General features: G+C 44.1%; 1 protein-coding gene across 1 annotated transcript; it reads left to right on the forward strand.

Moving 5' to 3' along the window:
- The first annotated feature begins 8,102 nt into the window (after positions 1-8,102).
- CLPP (caseinolytic mitochondrial matrix peptidase proteolytic subunit) lies at positions 8,103-8,610 on the forward strand. The gene is given in 3 exon segments (XM_064483192.1): positions 8,103-8,121; positions 8,124-8,290; positions 8,293-8,610. Coding segments are annotated over 3 exon segments (504 nt in total).
- The last annotated feature ends 14,129 nt before the right edge of the window (positions 8,611-22,739 follow it).

Consider the following 22,739-nt stretch of genomic DNA (forward strand, 5'->3'; position numbering starts at 1 on the left):
AGAGGTCCAGCTGGGTTTGAGGCCCAGTATAAGGGGCTAGGGTGAAACTGGAATAGGTGGGAATCATCGCCAATATACAGGGGGCCTCCATCAGGTGCCATCAAAGCTTCACATGATGGCATGGTCAAATTCCCAAACACCCACTGGCCTGATCATCATGTACAGCAAACTTTCAGGGTTCAGTTGCAGGAAAAGAAATCACTCCAGCTCTTTCAAGCAGGAAGGGATTTAATTCAGGGTACTGAGTACTGGCAAAATTGTTGTAAGGATGGGAGAACCAGGCTTTGGGCTCGCCTTCCAGGACTGACTCTCAGAATGACGCCACAATACGACTGGCCTGCCAGGGGAGCTATTCTACCTTGACCTCAGCCGTGAAGGCGGGGAATTAGAAGGCTTTATGGGAACTGGTGGCTTCAAGAGCGTGATGCTTTAGCTGGGATTCAAGGATCAGGAAGACTCATAGGCTGTTGCCACAACTGCCAAATGACACTCTTGGAGCTAGTGTCGAGCACTGGAAAACTGTCACAGGAACTCACTGGCCCTCCGACCACACTTGCCAATGGAACGTGGCCTCAGCCTCATTCCCACCCTTCAGATCATCCACAAGACCATCAAATTGGTAGAATCCAATTCATACTCAGAACCCTAGCTTTCCATGCTCTGCAGTACAGGAAGGCATGAAGAAAGGGCGGGCTGGATGTCAGGAGACCAAATCCTCCACATCCACTACAACATTCTAATAACTTTTCCTGATTCCGAGGCTGCTTTGAAGGGCTGTTTCCTACTTCAGATCACAAAAAGCTTTGGGGAGTGATTCTTTTTTAAAATATATTTTTATTTGTAACTCTGGTTAAAAAAACCCCACATAACATAAAGTTTACTATCTTAACCATTTTTAAGTGTACAGTTCAGTAGTGTCAAGTATATTCACATTATTATGCAACAGATCTCCCGAACATTTTCATCTTGCAAAACTGAGACTCCATACCTATCAAACAGCAACTCCCCTCCCCTCCCCGCCCCTGGCAACCACCATTCTTTCTGCTTCTATGAATCTGACTAGTCTAGACACCTCAAATAAGTAGAACCATACAATATGTCTATTTCTGTGATTGGTTTATTTCTGGTGAATGATTCTTTTAAGAAACTCAGGCTATCAAAATCTGTAGTGAACAAACAGGACCCTAGATTATATCACAAAGCTTTGCTATGATGAGCAAACACATTCCACACTCTCAATAGCAGGGCTATAATGCCTCAGCCCAGAGGTGTCCTTTTAAGCAGATTTTATAATGATCTATCTTCTTTTTCAATACCCAGGATGGTCATGGAACTCTGGAAATGAGTGGTCAAGGAAACCCTCACCGAAGTGGGGGAAAAGATACTTCTGGTATGCTTAGTGTGGTGGGCAGAATTCTGAGATAGCCCCCAGAACTCTGCAGAATCCCCTCTCCGTAAGTGTGGGAGGGACTTATGAATATGCTGATATATCATCCTTTTTTTAAAAAAATGGAGGTACTGGGGATTGAACCCTGGCCCTCAGGCATGTGAAACATCCACTCTACCACTGAGCTGTACCCTCCCCCGGATATATCATTCTTATGAGTAGGTTGTGCCATATTGCACAGTTGACCTTAAGAAAGGGAGATTAGGAAGGGGTTCAGTGGTGGAGTAGGAGGATGTGGAGCTCACCTCCCTCCACAAACACATCAAAAATACCTCTATATGTGGAACAATTCTCATGGAAAACTAACTGGGAACTGGCAGAACTCTTATACAACCAAAGCTGTGAGAAGGATCTCCATGTAGCCAGGTAGGATGGAAAAAGGCATTGGGTCAGGACCTGCATCCCTGGGAGGAATCTGAAAGGAAGATAAGGTCCACATGGGCAGACCTTTGCCCTGGGGAGTGAGCAGGTTGAGCCGCAGTCTGGGCATCCCTGTCCTGGGGTCCTGCACAGAGGAGACTAGCCCCGCCTTGGCTGCTGGGAGAACCACTGGGACAAACGGAATGGCTGGAGAAGCCTAGACTGTACTTACAAGGAGTGTGTGCATGCTAGCTTTCCAACAATTAGGGCAGAGACAGCCATGCACTGGTGGCTGCTGCCTCACCACACTTCCCAATTCAAAGGGGCAAGCCCGCTCACTCCACACTACAGCTTGATAATCTGGGCCAACTGGGCCCTGGAAATAGACTCGATCTAGCTATGCAGAGACAGCCGGCCTGGGGTACGGTCCATGTGGGACAGCGATGGCCTTTGTCAGTGTGCTCAGGAGCTCCCAGCAAGAGCACCCCGGCTCCACCTACTCCAAACCACAGCTTAACGCTGGACCTGGGACAGACAGGTCCTGGGAGAAGACTGCCACAGAGGCAGCCCAGATCGCAGGCAGCAGTGCAGCCACCTCAATTCCTGCAGCCACAATGCCCCACCTCCAGCCCTGGCCCGCTGCACACCACAGGCTTCCACTAGATCTCAGACAAACACAGCAGAGGAAGGGACGTGACCTTGGGCCGCTTCTGAGTGGAGCTGTGGATGCCTACATAGATGGCGCGTGGTTCTTCTGTGAGCACACGAGCATCACTTGCTTCAGCAATTACCTCTTTTGAGGCCGGGCAAACATTCAAGGGCAATGGAGCCTTATCAAGCCCAACCGCCAGCAATTCTACTTTAACAGCTGGGGAGCAGACCCCATCCCTGACAGCCCTGACAGGACAATGAGAGCCACAGAGCAGAGAAGTCCCGCCTCACACCCTGCACAGGCTTTATATCCCCCAACAGCAACCACACCCCCTATTAAGGGGATACCAGCCAGCACATCCTGAGGAAAGACATGGCTAGGCATCAGTATTAAAACCAGCCCTGACACCAAAGGCACTGGACACACACAGTCTACACAAGGATGCTCCCTCATAAAAACACCCCTTCAAGACCACAGAAGGTAACTGTTTCCCCTAAGCTCACAGAGACAGAGAAAGCTAAGTAAAATGAAAAGGCAGAGAAACTAGTAATAATTAAGAGAGCAGGAGAAATCCCCTGAAAGAACAAATAATGAAACAGAGCTCACCAGTCTACCAGACCCTGAGTTCAAAAAGGTGGTAATAAAAGTGCTAACTGAATTAAGAAAGATTATAGATAGAAATGCAGATTACTGTAACAAGGAATTAGAAACTATAAAGATGAACCAATCAAAAATAGATAATTCAATTGCCGAGATAACAAGCAATCTAGAGGCAATGAATAGCAGGCTAAATGACACAGAAGAATGAATAAGTGATCTGGAAGACAGAATAGTGAAAATCGCCCAATCAGAACAGCAGACAAAGATAAATGAAAAAAAAAAAAAAGCAACATATGAGATCTATGGGGTAATATAAAATGTGCTAACCTATGCATAATAGAGGTTCCAGAAGAAGAGAGAGAGAAGAGTATTAAAAATGTCCTTGAAGAAATTATGGCTGAAAACTTCTCAAACCTAGGTAAGGAAACAGATATCCAGGAATAGTAAGCACAGAGGGTTCCAAACAAGATGTGAACCCAAACAAACCCACACCAATATCATAATTAAAATGGCAAAAGTTAAAGATAAAGAGAGGATTCTAAAATCAGCAAGAGAAAAACAAAGAGTCAGTTACAAGGGAACCCCCATAAGGCTATCAGCTGATTTCTCTGCAGAAACTTTAGGCTGGAAAAGGAGTGGCATGATATATTCAAAGTCCTGAAAGGGAGAAATCTGCAATGTAGGATACGCTACCCAGCACAATTATCATTCAGAATAGAAAGAGAGAGAAAGAATTTCTCAGACAAGCATAAACTAAAAGAAGTTAGCAATACTAAACCTACCCTAAAAGAAATATTGAAGGGTCTTCTCTAAATAGAAAAGAAGCAGGAGCTATAGAAAAGGGAAAGATCACAATAGGAAAGGCAAATATATAGTAAAGATTGATGATCACTTAAATAAGCCAGTACATAGATTGAAAAAACAATTACAAATTACAAAAGTGATTATAACTACAATAAACAGTAAAAGGATAAGCAGGAAGATGTAAAATAGGTCATCAAAAATCACAAAATGTGGGGAAGGGGAGTATAAAAATGTAGATCACTTAGAATGTCTATCATTTTAAAGCAAGTAGATATAGTTATGGGTCAATATACTTGAACTCCATGGTAACTACAAATCAGAAACTTACAACAGATGCACAAAACCCAAAAAGAAACAAACTCAAGCATACCACAAAAGAAAATCATCAAACCACAAAAGGAAAGACAAAAAGAAGAAATGAACAGAGAACTATAAAAACAACTGGAAAACAGGGATTAAAATGGCAATAAGTATATACCTATCAATAATTACTTCAAATGTCAGTGGACTAAATGCTCTGATCAAAAGACACAGAGTGGCAGATTGGATAAAAAAAACAAGAACCCTCCACATGGCTGCCTGTAAGAGACTCACTTCGGGGTGAAAGAAACACACACAGACTGAAGGTGAAGGAATGGAAAAAGATATTTCATGGAAATAGAAATGACAAGAAAGGGGGGGGGGGTAGTAATACTCATATCAGACAAGATTTTTTTAAAAAGGAAATAAAGACAAAGAAGGGCATCATATAATGATAAAGGGATCAATACAAGAAGAGGATATGACACTCATTAACATATATGTATCTGATATAGGGAACCTAAATATATATAGCAAATACTAACAAATGTAAAGAGAGAAACTGACAATAACACAGTAATAGTAGGAGATTTTTAACACCCCACTGACATAAATGGACAGATCATCCAGAAAGAAAAGCAGTAAGGTAACGGAGTTCCTAAATGACACAATAGACCACTTGGACTTGATATCTACAGGGCACTACATACCATTCCCCCCGACAAAAAAAAACCCAGTACCAACAACAACCAGAATACACATTGTTTTCAAGCACATATGAAACATTCTCTAGGACAGACCACATCCTATGTCACACAACAAGCCCCAACAAATCTAAGAGAATAGAAATTATTTCAAGCATCTTTTCTGACCACAACAGTATGAAACCAGAAATCAACTACAGAAAGAAAAAAAGAGGAAAGAACAAACATGTAGAGACTAAACGACATGCTACTAAAAAAACCAACGAGTCAATGATGAAATCAAAGAAGTTGGAAAATACATCAAGATAAGCAAAAATGAAAACACAACTTTACAAAATCTATGGGATGCAGCAAAAGCAGTTCTAAGAGGGAAGTTCATAGCAATATGGGCCTTCCTTAAGAAACAAGAAAAATTGCAAATAAACCAACCAACCTATCACCTAAAAGAATTAGGAAAAGAAGAACAAACAAAACCCCAAGTCAGCAGAAGGGAGGAAATAATTAATATCAGAGGAAGTGAATAAAAATAGAGATTTAAAAAACAGTAGAAAAGATCAATAAAACCAAGAGCTGGTTTTTTGAAAAGATAAACAAAATCAACACACTTCTAGCTAGGCTCATGAAGAAAAGAGAGAGGACTCGAATAAGTGAAATAAGGAATAAAAGAGAAGAAAAAAATATCAAATACCACAGAAATAAAAAAAATATCATGAGAATACTATGAACAGTTATATGCCAACAAATTGGACAATCTAGAAGAAATGGACAAGTTTCTAGAAACATACAGCCTGCCAAAACTGAGTCAGGGGGGAACAGATAATTGGAAGAGACCAATCACTAGAAGTGAAATAGAAGCTGTAATAATAACAATAATAAAAAATCCCTGCAAACAAAAGTCCAAGAACAGACAGCTTCACTGAAGAATTCTGCTAAACATACAAAGAACTTACACCCATCCTTCTCAAACTATTCAAAAAAATTGAAGCAGCAAGAGCACTCCCCAATTGATTCTATGAGGCCACCATCACCCTGGTGCCAAAACCAAAGACCACAAAAAAAGAAAATTACAGGCCAATATCTTTGATGAATATAGATGCAAAAATCCTCAACAAAATATTAGCAAACCAAATCCAATAATATATAAAAAGAATCATACACCATGATCAAGCTGGATTCATTCCAGAGTCACAAGGATGGGTCAACATACACAAATCAATCAATATGATACACCACATTAATAAAAGGAAAGACAAAAACCACGTGATCATCTCAATAGACACAGAAAAAGCATCTGACAAAATTCAACATCCATTCACAATAAAAACTCTCACCAAAGTGGGTATAGAGGGAACATATCTTAACATAATAAAGCCATTTACAACAAATCCACAGTCAACATAATACTCAACAGTGAAAAGCTGAAACCTTCCTGCTAAGTTCAGGAACAAGACAAGGATGCCCACTCTCACTGCTTCTATTCAACATAGTATTCGAAGTCTTTGCCACAGCAATCAGACAATAAAAAGAAATAAAAGATATCCAGACTGGAAGGGAAGAGGTAAAACTCTCACTATCTGCAGATGACATGATACTCTATATAGAGAACCCTAAATTCATCACACAAAAACTATTAGAACTAATACACGAATTCAGCAAGGTAACAGGACACAAGATTAATATACATAAATCTATTGCATTTCTTTACACTAATAATGAAATATCATAAAGAGAAAGTTAAAAAATAGCCCTGTTTAAAATTATGTCAAAAAAATAAAATACCTAGGAATAAACTTAACTAAGGAGGTAAAAGATCTATATGCTGAAAACTATAAAACACTGATAAAGGAAACTGAAGGCAATTCAAAGAAATGGAAAGATAATCCATGTTCTTGGATTGGAAGAATTAATATTGTCAAAATGGTCATACTACCCAAAGCAATATACAGATTTAATGCAATCTCTATCAAAATACCCATGACATTTTTCACAGAACTAGAATAAACAATCCTAAAATTTATATGGAACCACAAAGACCCAGAATTGTCAAAAGAATCCTGAGAAAAAAAGAACAAAGCTAGAGGCATAACCCTCCCACACTTGAGACGATACAGTAATACTGTACAAAGCTACAATAATCAAAACAGTATGGTATTGGCAAAAGAACAGAAATATAGATCAATGAAACAGAATAGAGAGCCCAGAAAGAAATATAGTCAATTAATCTTCAACAAAGGAGATAAGAATATATAATGGAGAAGAGAGAGTCTCTTCAGCAAGTGGTGTTGGGAAAGCTGGACAGCCACGTGTAAATCAATGAAGTCAGAACACTCCCTCATAGCATATACAAAAATAAACTCGAAATGGTTTAAAGACGTAAATATAAGACATGACACCATAAGACAACTAGAAGAGAACCAAGCAAAGCATTCTCTGACATAAATCATAGCAATATTTTCTTAGATCAGTCTCCCAAGGCAAAAGAAATAAAAGCAAAAATAAACAAATAGGACCTAATCAAACTTAAAAGCTTTTGCATAGCAAGCTGAAAACCATCAACAAAATGAAAAGAAAACCTACAGAATGGGAGACAATATTTGCAAATGATGCAACTGACAAGGAGTTAGTATCCAAAATATACAAACATCTCATGCAACCCAATATTGAAAAACAAACTACCCAATCAAAAAAGGGGCAGAAGTCCTAAATAGACATTCCTCCAATAATGACCTACAGTTTGCCAACAGGCACATGGAAAGATTCTCAACATTGCTAATTATTAGAGAACTGCAAATCAAAACCGCAATGAGGTATCACCTTACAGGGGTCAGAATGGCCATCATCAAAAAGTCTACAAATAAATGCTGGAGAGGGTGTAGAGAAAAGGGAACCCTCCTACACTGTTGGTGGGAATGTAGATTGGTGCAGCCACCATGGAAAACAGTATGGAGGTTACTTTAAAAAATTAAAAATAGAGTTACCACATGATCCAGCAATCCCACTCTTGGGTATATATTTGGAAAAGACAAAAACTCTAATTTGAAAAGATACATGCACTCCATTGTTCATAGCAGCACTGTTTACAATCACCAAGACATGCAAACAACCCAAGTGCCCATCAACAGACTAGTTTAAGAAAAAGCAGTATAGGGTCATGTGAGCAAGTGCCGTGGGCGCAAAGCATGCAGAGAGTCGTAGTCCCGCCACCATTCAGAAGCCAGGACTGATGTGCGGTGTGATGTGGCCCCAAATACTGGTGGTGGGGGCCAGATGGCAGCAGGCTGGTGCCCCACGCTGGGGCCTCGCCTCGCGGCCAGATTTCCCCAGCAGCGGACGTGGGACAACCGCCTGGCCCTGCAGTAGAGCCTGCACGTGACAATGGCCTGGGCTCTCGGGCTCATTCCTATGGCAGTAGAGCAGACGGGTCCAACTCCCACATCATGAACCACCAGCCCTGCGGGGGCACCCGGGGCCAAGTCACAGACATCACCATCCTGGCGGAGGAGATCATGAAACTCAAGAAGCAGCTGTACAGCATCCACGCCAAGCACACCAAACAGAGCCTGCAGGTGATCGAGTCTGCCATGGAGAGGGACCATTACATGAGCCCCATGGAGACTCAGGAGTTTGGCATCTTAGACAAGGTTCTGGTCTACCCTCCCCAGGACGAGGAGGACGAGCTGGAGCTGGCACAGAAGGAGCCGGCAGTGGCGGTAGCAGCAGAGCCTGCCCCAGTGAACACATGAGAGCTGGTCCTCACCCTCCAGAGGGAAGCAGAGGGGCCCAGTGTCAGCCCTGCCCACCCCTCCCTACTGAGCCTGGAGGGGCCCCTTGAGGAACTCTGGGTTTGGGGAGTGCCCCTCCAGGTGGGCATCCTGGCTAAGACACTGTGATTTTAAATTAAATCTTTGTAGTCTTTGCAAAAAAAAAAAAAGGAAAAAGGAAAAGTGATATAAATATACAATGGAATATTACTCAGCCATAAAAAAGAATATTGCCATTTGCAGCAATGTGGGTGGATGTAGAGACCATTATGTTCATTGAAATAAGTCAGACAGAGAAAGACAAATACTATATGGTATTACTTATATGTGGACTCTAAAAAATAATACAAGTGAATCTATATACAAAGCAGAATCAGACTCACAGACACAGAAAACAAACATGTGGTTACCAAAGGGGAGAAGGAGGTAGGGAGGGACAAATTAGGAGTATGGGATTAACAGATACAAACTAGTATACATAAAATAGATAAGCAACAAGGATTTACTGTATAACACAGGGAATTATACCCAATATCTTGTAATAACCTATAATGGAATACAATCTGCAAAAAAAGTAAAAAATCTGAATCACTATGCTGTACACCTGAAGTTAACATAATATTGTAAATCAACTATACTTCAATTTAATAAGGTGGGAGGTGGTGAGAGATTATCCTGGGTGAGCCTGACCTAATCAGACGAGTCCTTAAAAAGGGACAGGGCTTCTACTGAGAAGGGTCCAACATCTGAAAGACACTTGGTGTCAGGGAGATTCTCCATTCCTGGCTTTGAAGGGGGTTGGGGCCACGTGGCAAGAATCTGAAAGTGGTCTCCAGGAGCTGAGAGTGACCTCTGGTCAACAGCCAGCAAGAAAATAGGCACCTCAGTCGTACGACTGCAAGGAATGAATACTGCAAGCAACTTGAATGAGCCTGAAAGGGAACCCTGAGCTCTAGGCGAGATCACAGCTCTGGCCGCCGACAGCCTGATTTTAGCCTTGTGAGCTGCGAATCCAGACACGTTGGGCCCCCACTTCTGACCTACAGAACTATGAGCTAATAAATGCCTGTTGTTTCAAACTGATAAATTTGTGGCCATCTGTTACAGAGCCATAGAAAACCCCTACACCTTGGTGGTTCTAAAACATTCGTTCTGCCTCCAGTTTCCTGTGTGACCAACGGTATATCACTTACCCTCTCTGAACTTCAGCTGTCACAATGAATGAAAACAGTAACTCATCTCTTGCCTGCAGGATTCACAGGAAAATCGAATTACTTCATGTACATGAAAGCACTTGCAAAGTTATAAAGCGGCCTATAAATGGAAAGCTTATTATTGTCACGTTAAAAATAAACCCCCAACTTTGACCACAGGAAATGATTTGGAATCAACCAACCCAGAGCTTTGGAGTTAAACCATCATGGGCCAAAGCCTGGTTCTTCCACTGATTAGCCATCTTTTGATGGGGTTATTTAACCTCTTTAAGAGTTAGTGTCCTGGGTGTACAAATATGAACCCCCTAAGATTGTTGTGAGCTTCACATATCATAGCACATGGCACGGAACACGCGCTCAGTATATAATACGTCCAGATCAAGGCAGATCAGAAGGCTCCAGGAGAGAGATTTTCCACAAGATGAACTTGGTCAAATATTTGACGTGTCTGAATGTCTTCAGAGTAGTTTCAGACATCTGGCAAAGTTTACAGTTGCATTACTGATAAATACATAGAAAACCAAGAACCCCAAAAGCCAGATGACTATTAACTCCAGGGGAAGGATTGTGCAAGGGGAAAAAAAGTAATAACCATCATTCACTACATGGATTAGCTGTGCAAAATATTTACAAAACATTTAAACATTTAATAAGATAAACACTGAATAGTGATCCGATCAAAAGTACACTATAACTCTATTGGGAGCATGGGGATGGGGGCGGAGGGGGACATGTGTGGGCAGGAGGAGAAAGGAAAAAAATTTAAAGAAAAAAGAATGGATTCATGGATTAAGTATGATGCTCTAATTTGATCATCGTAAGTGAAAGATATTTTAATCCATTAAAGATTTTAACTCGTGAAACAAAGATACAGTGATAATAATATTTTAAGAGGGCGACAACCACAAGATTTGGTTCTAGTTCAGAGTCATCTGACAGGGCAGTATTTTCCTATCAGAGGGAGAGCTGCAGGGTTCCAGAGGGCGTAGAAGTTTCTAGCGAGTGAAAAAGAAAATTCCTATGTAATTTACTTTTGGAAGGTTAAAAAAAATAGTAAATAAATGTGAAGGCATCTGCCTATAGCAAATCTGGGCAGAGACAAAATGGCATGCAGGTGGCAGTGTTCAGAAGGAGTGAATCTGACAACATTTCTCCCCCAAGCTCACCAGATCCAAAGCGGAACACACCCACATCCAGCTGCCATGGCTGTAACAAAACAGGAGCTTATCAGCCCTGAGTTGGTTGATTCTAAATCATTTCCTGTGGTCAAAGTTGGGGGTTTATTTTTAACATGACAATAATAAACTTTCTGTTTATAAGCCACTTTATAACTTTGCAAGTGCTTTCCCGTACATTAAGTAATTTGATTTTTTTCCCATGAATCCTGCAGGCAGGAGATGAGTTATTGCTTTCATTAACTGTGGCAGCTGAAGCTCAGAGAGGGTAAGTGACATACCGTTGGTCACACAGGAAACTGGAGGCAGAGCCAGTGTTAGAGGTGTGTGGGTTTTCTATGGCTCTGTAACAGATGGCCACAAATTTATCAGCTTAAAACAGCAGCCATTTATTAGCTCATAGTTCTGTCGGTCAGAAGTCAGAGCTTTCCCCCCCAATATTATACTAATGTAAACTTTACATCCAGGAAAGAGCACAGATTTTAAGCGCTCAATTCCTCTTTATATGTGTAGATACCTACGTGACCAGCACTCAGATCAAGATCTGGAAGACTTCTATCACCCCCTAAAGAGTTCTCCTGTGTCCCTTTCCAGTTAATACCACCTCCTTTTGCCTCCCAGAGGTAACTGCTAGTGTCACTTTTACTACCGCAGATTAAATGTTGCCCCCTTTTTAAGCTTCATGTAAATAGAAGCGTGTAGTATTTACTGTTATATGTTTGGCTTCTTTCACGCGGCAGAACGTCTGTGATTCACCCATGTAGTTCTGTGTATCCATGCTTTGTTCTTTTTAAAAAACACATATCATGATTTTTTTTAAATGGAGGTGTAATTGACATAGAACACTATGCTAGTTTCAGGTGTAGAACATAACGATTTGATATTTGTGTATACGGCCACAATGTATATATAGTCACAAAATGATCGCCATAATAAGTCTAGTTAACATCCGTCACCGCGCAGGGTTACACTTTTTTTTTTTTTCTTATTATGAGGACTTTTAAGAACTACTCTCCTGCTTGGTCCTTTTATTATCCCACTGTATGAATATCCATTCTACTGCGGATGGACACTTCGGCTGTCTGAAGCCTGTGCTCTTAACCACTAAGCTATGTATGAGGTCAGTGTCCTTCTCCTGCGATTTGGCTTTGCTTGGACTTGGCTTGCCAACGCTGGGCGGGTGGCTGGAGTGGAGTCATCAGGGAGCAGGTGAGGGCCTTGCGGCTTCTCAGGGCGCAGGCTTTGGACCACGCAGGTGCGGGCAAGAGGCGAAATACCTTTGCCCACAGGAGAGCCAATCTGCATCTGAAAGCTGGCTCATCCTTGAAGGGCAGCCACGCTTCCTCCCTGAGGTTAATTGTTTTGAAATCTCCATGGAGACTCGAGAGCCCGCCCCCCCCAACTCCAGTTTCTGGGGACGTCCTGGAGCTTCCACCTAAGTCATCAGGGGTTGGAGGGGTGGTCTGGCCTCAAAAGCCATTTGTAAAGCTAACAAACAAATCACAAGGCAAATTGAGTCCAGTCTGTTGCTGGGCGAAGCCAGCCGCAGTTGCATTGTGGGCTTAAGGGGGAGACTGCTAAGGCGCAGGCATGTGGGGTCACCTGTACAAAGCCTGGCGAAGTTTTATGGGCCCTTGGTGGACTTGCACGCCTGCTACAATGAACATGCCCAACAAAGGGGCTCTTTAAAGAAGAGAAGTTTTATGGCCTTCCACAGCAAGCTGCGGCCTGCTCTCTGGCTTTGGGGAGGAGGTGATTTACAGCAGCTGGGGTACCTCCCCCACCCCGGGTGAACTTCTTCAGGTTAAAACACGCATCTGGTGGTCTCCGGAAGCCTGCAGGCTGGTCTACAGTGAGCAGCTGGGGGTGACAGCTCACTGCTGCGAAGATGATGGAAAGCCTGGAAAATGGGACTGATGGGCACTCTCGAAAAGAACTGGGATGATTCAGCCCAGAGAAGTGAAGATGATTCCCCACGCTCAAGTATACAAGCGGCTCTTACACCAGTGTTGGCGGTCAGCTGTTCTCCACCTCTCAGAAAAAGAAAAACAAAAAATCCTAAGATGATGAAGTGGTTTGAAATTCCAGTGGGAGGGACTAAGGGTCGAGAATAAAAAGCCAGGGCCTGACGATGGGAACTGCACATCAGACCGGGTTACCATGGAGGCTGATGGACCCTTTCCTGCAGAGCTGGGCAAGCAGACTGGAAGCACTTAACAGTCAGGAGGAGACGGGTGACCGCTCAGGTCGCTTCATTTCGGCAATGTCGTCTTCGTGTGGGTCTCCGAGAAGCAGACCCTGAAACGCAGATGTGCGTGCAAGTAGTTCACTTGGGACAATGTCCCAAGAAGCACACTGATGGCCCGAGAGGGGAGGCGGGGCAGGGAGGAAGGCCGATCGAGGGTGAACTGAACAGTGGGTAACCTCTGTGGCCAAGTGGGGCACAATCGCACTGGGGACTCTTTGGAAGATGGTATAGAGCAGAACTGTCGTCTCTGATGAGCAAAAAAGCTTAGGGACTTATCCGTCAACTCCCACCTCTCACTGGTTGAGGCTCCTTCCTTTTCTGAAGAGTGCTGGGTAACAGAGCCTTAGAAAAATGAGACTATGCAGACTTTTCAGGGATTTTTTTGGTACAAACAGTGATACCAGGGACACAAAACACCACCATGGGCCCCGTTAGAATGAGAAGAACAAGGGGGCCAGGTAATAAATGGAGTTCTGGCCCAGGTCTGACTGATGGTAGCTCCATTGGGTCTGTGAACCTAGCCAGTGGTCATTTCTCCAGTCGCCAAGTACCTAATTGGAATGGATATACTCAGTGGTTAACAGAACCCCCATCCATCTGGTTCCTTGGCCTATGGAGTAAGGGTGATCACAGTGGGGAAGGCAAGGAGGAAGCCTCTGAAATGCCCCCTTCACATACCAAGCCAAGACAGTCAATCATAAGCAGTAGCACATGCTGGGTAGATTAGGGCCACCCTCAATGATTTAAAGAATACAGGGTTGGTGGTCCCCAAATATCCCCATTTAATTCACTAGTCCAGCCCCTCAAAGAACTGGGTGGATCATGTTGAACGAGAGTCGATCACTTAATCAAGCAACAGCCCCAGTAGAAGCTGCATTGCCCAATGTGGTATCTTTATTTCCAGCGCACATATGTGATCTGCCATGGATCTGCCAAATATATTTTTTTCCACCTGTAATGGCTTATATTTGTGTGGTATGGACAACAGTAGACGTGGATGGTCTTGCTTCAGAGCTGTGTTAACTTTCCCACCCTCTCTCATAACCTCAAGGGCTCTGGACCATCTGGACATCCTGCAAAACACGGCACGGATGTACCATGTTGCTAACATCACGTTCATCTTACCAGATGGGCAAGAAGTGGTAGGTCGGAGGTCTTGATAAGACACATGAGCTCCAGACGGTGGGAGATACACTCTCTGAAAATTAGGGCCCCACCATCACTGGTGAAGGTTTGAGGGACCCAGTGAGCTGGGACATCCCCTAGGAAGTAAAAAACAACTTGCCACATTCGCCACGTCCCACCACTAAGAAAGGAGTGCCATGTTTGGTAAGTCTCCCCAGGGGATATCCATTAAGTGAGTGATCCAGAAGGCTGCCAGCTTTGAGTGGGACCCAGAGCAGGAAGGAATTCTGCAGCCAGTTCAGGCTGAGGTGCCAGCATCCCTGTAGCTTGGACTCTGCGGCCTGATACATGAGATAAGCATAGTGGGAAAAGATGCTGGATAGGGTTTATGGCCAGCTCCGACAGAAGAGTCACATTGCAGGTGCCTAGATCTTGCTTCTGGAGCAAGGCCATGCCACACTATTCAGAAAGCAGCTCCCTGCCTGCTACTGGGCCTTGACGGAGATGGAGCATCTGACCATGGGATATCAAGGGACCCTGTGACTACAACCACCCATTATGAGCTGGGACTGTAAGATCTACCAAACCCCAAGGTTGAGCACAATCCACTGTGTGCTGAGAACGGTACTCCTGGGTTGGAGGCAAGTAGGAGCAGAGAGCACAAAATGCACGAACAGGTGAGCTAGATGTCATGCCATCCATCACTGTTGCTCCAGCATCCTTCCTCCAGCTGACCTCAAAGGGCCACATGTGGCAGGTCCCTAATGCCCAGCTGATGGATCAGGGGAAAGGCTGAGCTTGAGTCCAGTATGGATCTACTGGGTTCGATAGTATAAGCCACAGAAGGTTGCTGCCCCTTTGTAGACTCAGTCAGAGGTGGTGGCCCTGAAGACAGAAGTGAGGCGACATCCTCTCAATGGGCAGAGATCTAGCTAATGTGCCTGATGATTTACCATGTGCAGAAAGAGAAGTAGCCTGAGGTAAGAAAATATATAGACTCAGAGGCAGCAGCAAATGGCCAGGCTGGTTGCTCAGAGTCCAGAAAGGAGACAGATTAGAAGATCAGGGACAAACAAATCTGGGGAAGAGGCATGCAGAGGGAGGGCCCTATGGGGGTATGCACAAAATACGAAGATCTTTGATCACATGTGAATATGCACCAGAGAGCACTGACTGCAGAAGAGCCACTACACAACCAGGTAGACAAAATGCCTCCGCCAGCTGACATCAGCCATCCTATGTCACTGGCCAGCCCAATGCAGGCATGATGATGTAACAGGCATGTGAATGAAGTAGTTATGGCAGCAGGGACGGAGAGTACTTTTGGCCTCATCACATGGGCTCTCTCTCACTAAGGTTGCTCTAGCTACTGGCTAGAAAACAGTATGGAGGTTTCTCAAAAAACTAAAAACAGAACTACCATATAAGCCAGCAATTCCACCCCTGGGTATGTATCTGAAAAATACCAAAACACTACTTCGAAAAGATACATGCACCCCAATGATCATAGCAGCATTATTTCCAGTTGCCAAGATACAGAAACAACCTAAGTGTCCATCAAACAGCTGAATGGAGAAGGAAGATGTGGTGTACATATATGCAACAGAATACTACTCGGCCGTAAAAAAGAATGAAATTTGCTGTTTGCAGCAGCATGGATGGACCTAGAGATGATCATACTAAGTGAAGTAAGTCATCCAGAGAAAGACAAATACTGTGTATCACTTACATGTGGAATCTAAAAAATACAGCAAACTAGTGAAAATAATAAAACAGAAGCAGACTCACAGATATAGAGAACAAACTAGTGGTTACCAGTGGGGAGAGGGAAGGGGGGAGAGGAAATGGAGGGGTAGGGAATTAAGAGGTACAAACTAATAGGTTTAAAATAAGCTACAAAGATACATTGTACAACACAGGGAATATAGCCAATATTTTTAACAACTATAATTGGAGTATAACCTTTAAAAATTCTAAATCACTATATTGTACACCTGTAACTTACATAATAGTGTACACCTGTAACTTACATAATATTGTGCATGAACTATACCTCAATTAAAAAGTTTTTTTTTTTTTTTTTAATTTCAGAACAGGAAAAAAAAAAGAAGAGTGAAAGTCAGTGTCAGGCCTGGAGGCCACGGGGCCTAACTTATCTGTCCTGGGAAACTTGGTAAGCAAAGTCAGCAGGCAGGGTTGCCTACAAAACTCGTGGGACTCCATTCAAAATCAAAGTGCAGTGCCCTTGTTCCGGAAGCAGGGAAAATGTACTGTTAAAGTTACACACATATAAAGCTTCTTCCTTTAAAAATGTCTTATTACTTGTAAAACACAATAGGAGTAACAGTGATACATGAATACACAATGTAAACTTACAAACTGCAAACAATAACATTTTTGGTGTCATAATATTATGTAGTACAATAAATAATGCTTTATGAATGTGATCTTGACTGATCATATTTTTCTGGCTCACTTTTCTGCAAATTCATTTCTGAGGTCATCAAAACGTATACTTTTAGCACCTGCACTTTCAATCAATTCAAATTGAAAGCAACATCAGTCACTCTTGGCAAACGGGAGATTGCAGGTAACTTTGGTAATTTTTAATTTTGAAAAGGCTCTTTCTGCTGATGCAACTGTTACTAGATCTGCTAAGGATATTTTCGTAGGCTGTGACAACATTGGGATACACATCTAATCAATTATTTCAAAATATGTTTTGAAATTCAAAAAATTTCAGTACATCTAGAGCTGCTGATTCTGATGGAACTTTATTTTTCCAAAAAATTTAACTCTATACAAATTAGTTTCAGGCCATTCTGAACTTAATTTTAAATGTAAATTTGTACAAAGGCATTTTAAGATTTTTGCCCGACATTTCCTATCACTTGTGGAGGTCACAGAAGAAACTGGAAGTGGCCTCCTGATTTATAGCTAATTCACAAATGCCTGTTTATGCATTCTATTATTGTATCTTCAGTTACAAGGAAAACTTAATTTAAAAATCGCCCTTTTTGTTAATAATTGGTTCATCTGAACTTTCCTATGAAAATTGTGTCCTTCTCTGTTGAATTTGACGATCTTTACATTTAATTTTCTATTTCTGAGCCTGTGGATATTTGTCATGCAATGTTGCGGTGGTTTTCAAAACTCGAGTTTCTAAACTCTTTGAAAACCTCCAACAACCCCCTGATACGCTTCATTGCCACATCCATGCGCACGCTTTTATTTTTTAATAATTTACTAACCAAGTGTACTGTCTGAACTCGGGCAGTTCCTGTCCAGGCCCTCAGGCTGGAGAGTTAATGTCCGTGCAGATGCTGCAGGAATGGGGTCCAGGTAGCGATGGGCAAGCTGGCCTCCCACCGCAGGTCCCAGGGCTAACCCCACACGAGCCCCTCCTCTCTCCTCTGCCACAGCTGTTACTTCCGCTGCTGCCACCACCATCAGCACCACCAAATCTGGGCCTCAGGGCTCTGCGGTGACCCGGACTGACCGGACGTGTGCATTAGTGCCGGGGGTCACCAGGGAATCACTTGGGCTGTGCCGTCTGCAGAGTCAGAGCTGCTGCTACCCAGTGTTAGAGGTGCTGCTTATGCGCACGCGCTCCATTGTCCCATCAAATGGCACTTATGAAACACAGGTTCAAAGATTATTAAGAATTTCAAGACGGCTTAAACCAAGCATGGGGTCCTTCTGAGAGCGGGCCCCGTGCTATTGCGGACGCTGTCTGCAGGCGTCGGGTTGTACTTCTGACCGGTTCACTGGTCAGCTGGTGCAAAACTGCCTGTCTTAATTTGAGTTGCCCTCAAAGCAGATGGGCCCTGAGACAAGGATGTAGGTGCAAGTTGTTTGCAAGTTGTTAGCCAGGAGGTGATCACAGGAAGCACAGTGACGGGGTGAGAAAGTGAGAAAGGGAAGTGGGGAAAGCCAATTAAGGGCTGTTAATGGGTGGACTGTCCCGTGGGTCACTGGGATGCAATGTGGCCCGGGGGTGGGGGTGGGGGCTGGGGGACTACATAGAAGTCAGCCTTCCACTGAGAGACCAGGAAGCTCGGGTATTTGCCCTTCAACTCCCATTCCTCATTGGTTGAAGGTCCCTCCTGGACTCCTGGAGCACAGACACCCAGCCTGCCCCGACTTCCCAGCCCAACCTGGTGCCCCCACCTCCCCCTCCACTAGAGACTGCCTTTTGGCAGAGACACAGGAAGTGGAGGTGGTTGGGAACTGGCTGCAGATGACCTCGGGGTGGAGCCCAGAACGATGGTTGCGGCTACCTTTTCTCTTACCTCTCCCGCCCCTGCCCCCTCCACACACGTCCTTTCATTTATCCTTAATGCTGTAATTAGCACTTAATTTCCTCCTTGCATTAGTATTACAAGGGCCTCCAACAACTTTATTTTCTTGCTTTATTTATACTAGTGAAAAGGCACTTCGAAGCAAATTATCCTGGCCTCCATCTCTCCCTCTACCTGTTTATCTCTGTGTTTATGGGGTGTCTATTGCCACGGTATCTGTACGTTTAGACAGTCCCATTAGATCAAATTCATTACCCGAGAGAGGAAGGCAAGCCCACCCCTCCTCCAGCCCCGGGCAGGAGGTGCCTGCTCGGCAGCACCTCGAGGCCTCACAGGCTCAGGGACACCTGCCAGCCCGGAGCCTCCAGTCTTCCAACTCAAGGAGAGGAACATTTTTGGCAAAGCAGTGAATCCCCTCCTGGAACCAGGCATGGAGAGCTTGCAAACTCATTTGGAAGATCTACCAGAGGGTGGGGCTCAATATGTTGGGCATTTAAAATTTGAAATGAGTTCAATTTCATTGCTCTCCAAATATCAAATTGAGCCTATTTTTCACAAATGTGGCTCTGCGCTCTCAGAGGCTCCCATCGGAAGATTCCAGATGTTAACTCCTTCTCTCCCACCGTGAAGGGATGGAGAGTACCCAGTTCAAACAGCACTGAGCAGCTCTTTGTGCTGGGCCTGTGTGGCTGCTTTGAGGCCCCAGCTTCCCAGCGTGACCACAATGGAGCTCTCTGGCGCTTATGGCTGGTCACAGCCCCGGGGCCCCCCTGCCCTGCTTTCCAGCCTCTGCCTTTTGCCCTCAGGCCTCTCTCTGAGTTTATGACCTGGGCTTGCCCCTCAAACAATAGTGACCGCCCTGACCCTCCTTCTCCCCAGCAGGGATTCCGTGTCTTGGTGCTGTGGGCTGTCCTGACCATACACCCCGGCCACCCAGGACTCTCAGTGTCCCCCATTGTGGGTGTTCCTCCCCAGGGAGCTCACGCAGGCCCAGGTAGGAGAATCCAAGTAACACCGCGAGGGAAGAAGTCCGGGTAAAGAAACACTTGCCTTTTAAAGTGATAATAAGTCATATGTGTTGACTGTATTTTAAAACAACAACAACAAACACTACAAACCAACAACATACGTGAGCAACACAGTGAAAATCAAAATCACCCAAAGATCGCCATTGTTAACATAGGGTAGTGTATATCTCATCAAATTTCACCTCTACAAATAGACACATGAAAACATACTTCTTTAAATGCGAATCATGACTACAATGAGGTGTCACCTCACACCAGTCAGAATGGCCATCATTCAAAAGTCCACAGATGATAAATGCTGGAAAAGGTGTGGAGAAAAAAGAACCCTCCTACACTGTTGGTGGGAATGTAATTTGGTGCAGCCGCTATGGAAAACAGTATGGAGCTTCCTTAAAAAATTAAAAATATGATTCAGCAATCCCATTCCTGGGCATACATCTGGCAAAAACCCTAATTCGAAAAGATACATGTACCCCAATGTTCATAGCAGTGCTATTTATGATAGCCAAGACATGGAAACAGCCTAAATGTCCATCGACAGACGACTGGATAAAGAAGATGTGGTGTATACACACACACACACGTACACACACAATGTAATACTACTCAACCATGAGAAAGAATGAAACAATGCCACTCGCAGCAACATGGATGCACCTAGAGGGTATCAAACTAAGTCAGAGAAAGACAAATATCATAGGATACCACTTATATGTGGAATCTCAAAAAAAAATGACACAAATGAACTTATTTACAAAACAGAAATAGATTCACAGACATAGAAAACAAACTCATGGTTACCAAACGGGAAATGTGGGAAGGGATAAATTAGGAGTATGGGATTAGCAGATACTAACTACTATATATAAAATAAACAATAGGTTCTACTGTAGAGCCCAGGAAACTATATTCAATATCTTGTAATAACCTATAATGAAAAAGAATATGAAAACAATATATATGTGTAACTGAATCACTACCCTGTACACCAGAAACTAGCACAACATTGTGAATTGACTATACTTCAGTTTTTAAAAAACCAAAAAAAATTTCCTTAAACAAAATTAGGATACACTGTACAAATTAATTCAAAACTGCTTTATTCACTTAACAGTGGATCTGAGTATTTTCCTAAATAAAAACAGATCAACATTGAGTTTTTAAATGGCTGCCCAGTGTTCTGTTGTATGAAAACACTGTCATTTATTAAATGTATTTCTTATGGTTCGTTTAGGTCATCTGCAATTTTTCACTATTAGGAACTACATGGTGGCGAGCTCACCTGTGTCAGGTATTCCATCGCAATGACTTGGGATGATGGCTTGGACAATTGGAAAGTCTCCAACCCATGGCTGAATTGCTCCCGCCCCGCCCCACAAAGCTTGTGCGGATTTACCCTGGCAGAGTGGGGGCAGTGGGGGGAAGGGGAGAGGGAGGGAAGCCAACCCCAGGCAGCAGGCACACTTTCAGTCCTGTAGTCAGTGTATCCCCTTCCTGAAGACCTCCACAGCAGCCCCAACCCCTACTCCCCCTACACCCCAGCCCCTCCCCCACCCCCCAAGAAAGACTAGCCCCAGGCAAAATGGAGACGGCTGCCTGGGGTGCTCCCTTCTTCCCAGCCCCCAGCAAAGGGTCCCTGCTGTCATGGTGGAGCGTGGCGTGGCCGGGGCTTCGGGTGTGTGAGGCCAGGATTGGGGATGGGCTCAGGGGGCTCCCTCTGTGACCAGACACAGCGGAGGTCACCTGGGACAGCTCCTTCCTGAGGCTCCGCAAACCCCTTCCCGCCTCAGCCTCTGTTCCTCCTGTTAGCTTCCAGGACCCCCCTGCCCCCATCCCTGGACGTCCTCAGTGCGAACAAACGCCACTTCCTCCACAGAGCCTGCCCCGATTCCAGATGGAAGGGGTTCCTCCGGCCTGTGGCTTGGCAATCCTTTTTCATGGACTTTGGTGCTGTCGGTTTATTGTTGCCAAACTAAACTTGGGTCCACTTGCCCACTGAGCAGCAAAGCCAATCTACTGACACCAGGTTGTGGTGAAGGAAAGTACAGCATTTACTGCAGGACTCCAAGCAAGGAGAATGGGAAGCTGGTGCTCAAAGAACCTGAACTCCCCAATGGCTTTCAGGGAAGGGTTTTTTAAAGGCAACATTTGGGGTGAGGGCTACAGGGTACATGGTTTTCTTCTGATTGGTTGGTGGTGAGGTAACAGGGTGATGTTTCAGGAATCTTAATCATCAGCCTTCTTATTCTAACCAGTCTGGGGTTGCCACCTGCTTGTGGCCAGCATACAGTCACCATCCTCCACCTGGGTGGATGGTCTAAGCTCCTGTCCAACGACTCAAAGACGTGCAACAGATTGTTCTGAATATCCCTTGAGGGGGAGCTAGGACTCTGTATATTGTCATTACTTTGCTTGCTTAACTGTTTTTCCCTTGTGTCTGAGTTCCATCACTTCCCTAATTAGTAACTGCTTGAGTTCACTCTTTAGAACTCAGGGAAGGCCTAGGAGACAAAAGCTTTTTTTCTACAAACAAGAAACAAGAGACACGGAAGGGCTTTTGTACCTGGGAAGGCCCTGCAGGGTCCAGCTCGGTTTCATTATTTCTGTTTCTAGGCTGAACTGTCTCTTAAGATGACAGCACCATTTCATTTAACAAAAGCAAGCATCACTGTGTACCATGTAGTTTCCAAGCCCCAGCTCTCCAAGGAGCCACATTGCAGACTCACTGGGCAGGGAGGAGATGGGTGTTTGACTAGAGAAAGGAGGAGGAGAGAGAAGCAGCAGCTCTAAGTTCCATCTTGAAACTTCTATGTTTCTCCCACACCACACACAACCCTTAGGTAACCCAGGGATGGGGGCTGGTTGCCAAAGGAACTAACCATGTGATTAGAGGGTAGGAACTTTCAGCTCTACTCCCCCAACCCAGGGGGAGGGGAGGGGACTGGAATTTGAATCAATCATGAACGGCCAATGATTTGATCAATTGTGTCTTGCAATGAAGCCTCCACAAAAACCCAAAA

Source organism: Camelus dromedarius, chromosome X (genome assembly GCF_036321535.1).
Source record: "Camelus dromedarius isolate mCamDro1 chromosome X, mCamDro1.pat, whole genome shotgun sequence".
NCBI lineage: Eukaryota > Metazoa > Chordata > Mammalia > Artiodactyla > Camelidae > Camelus > Camelus dromedarius.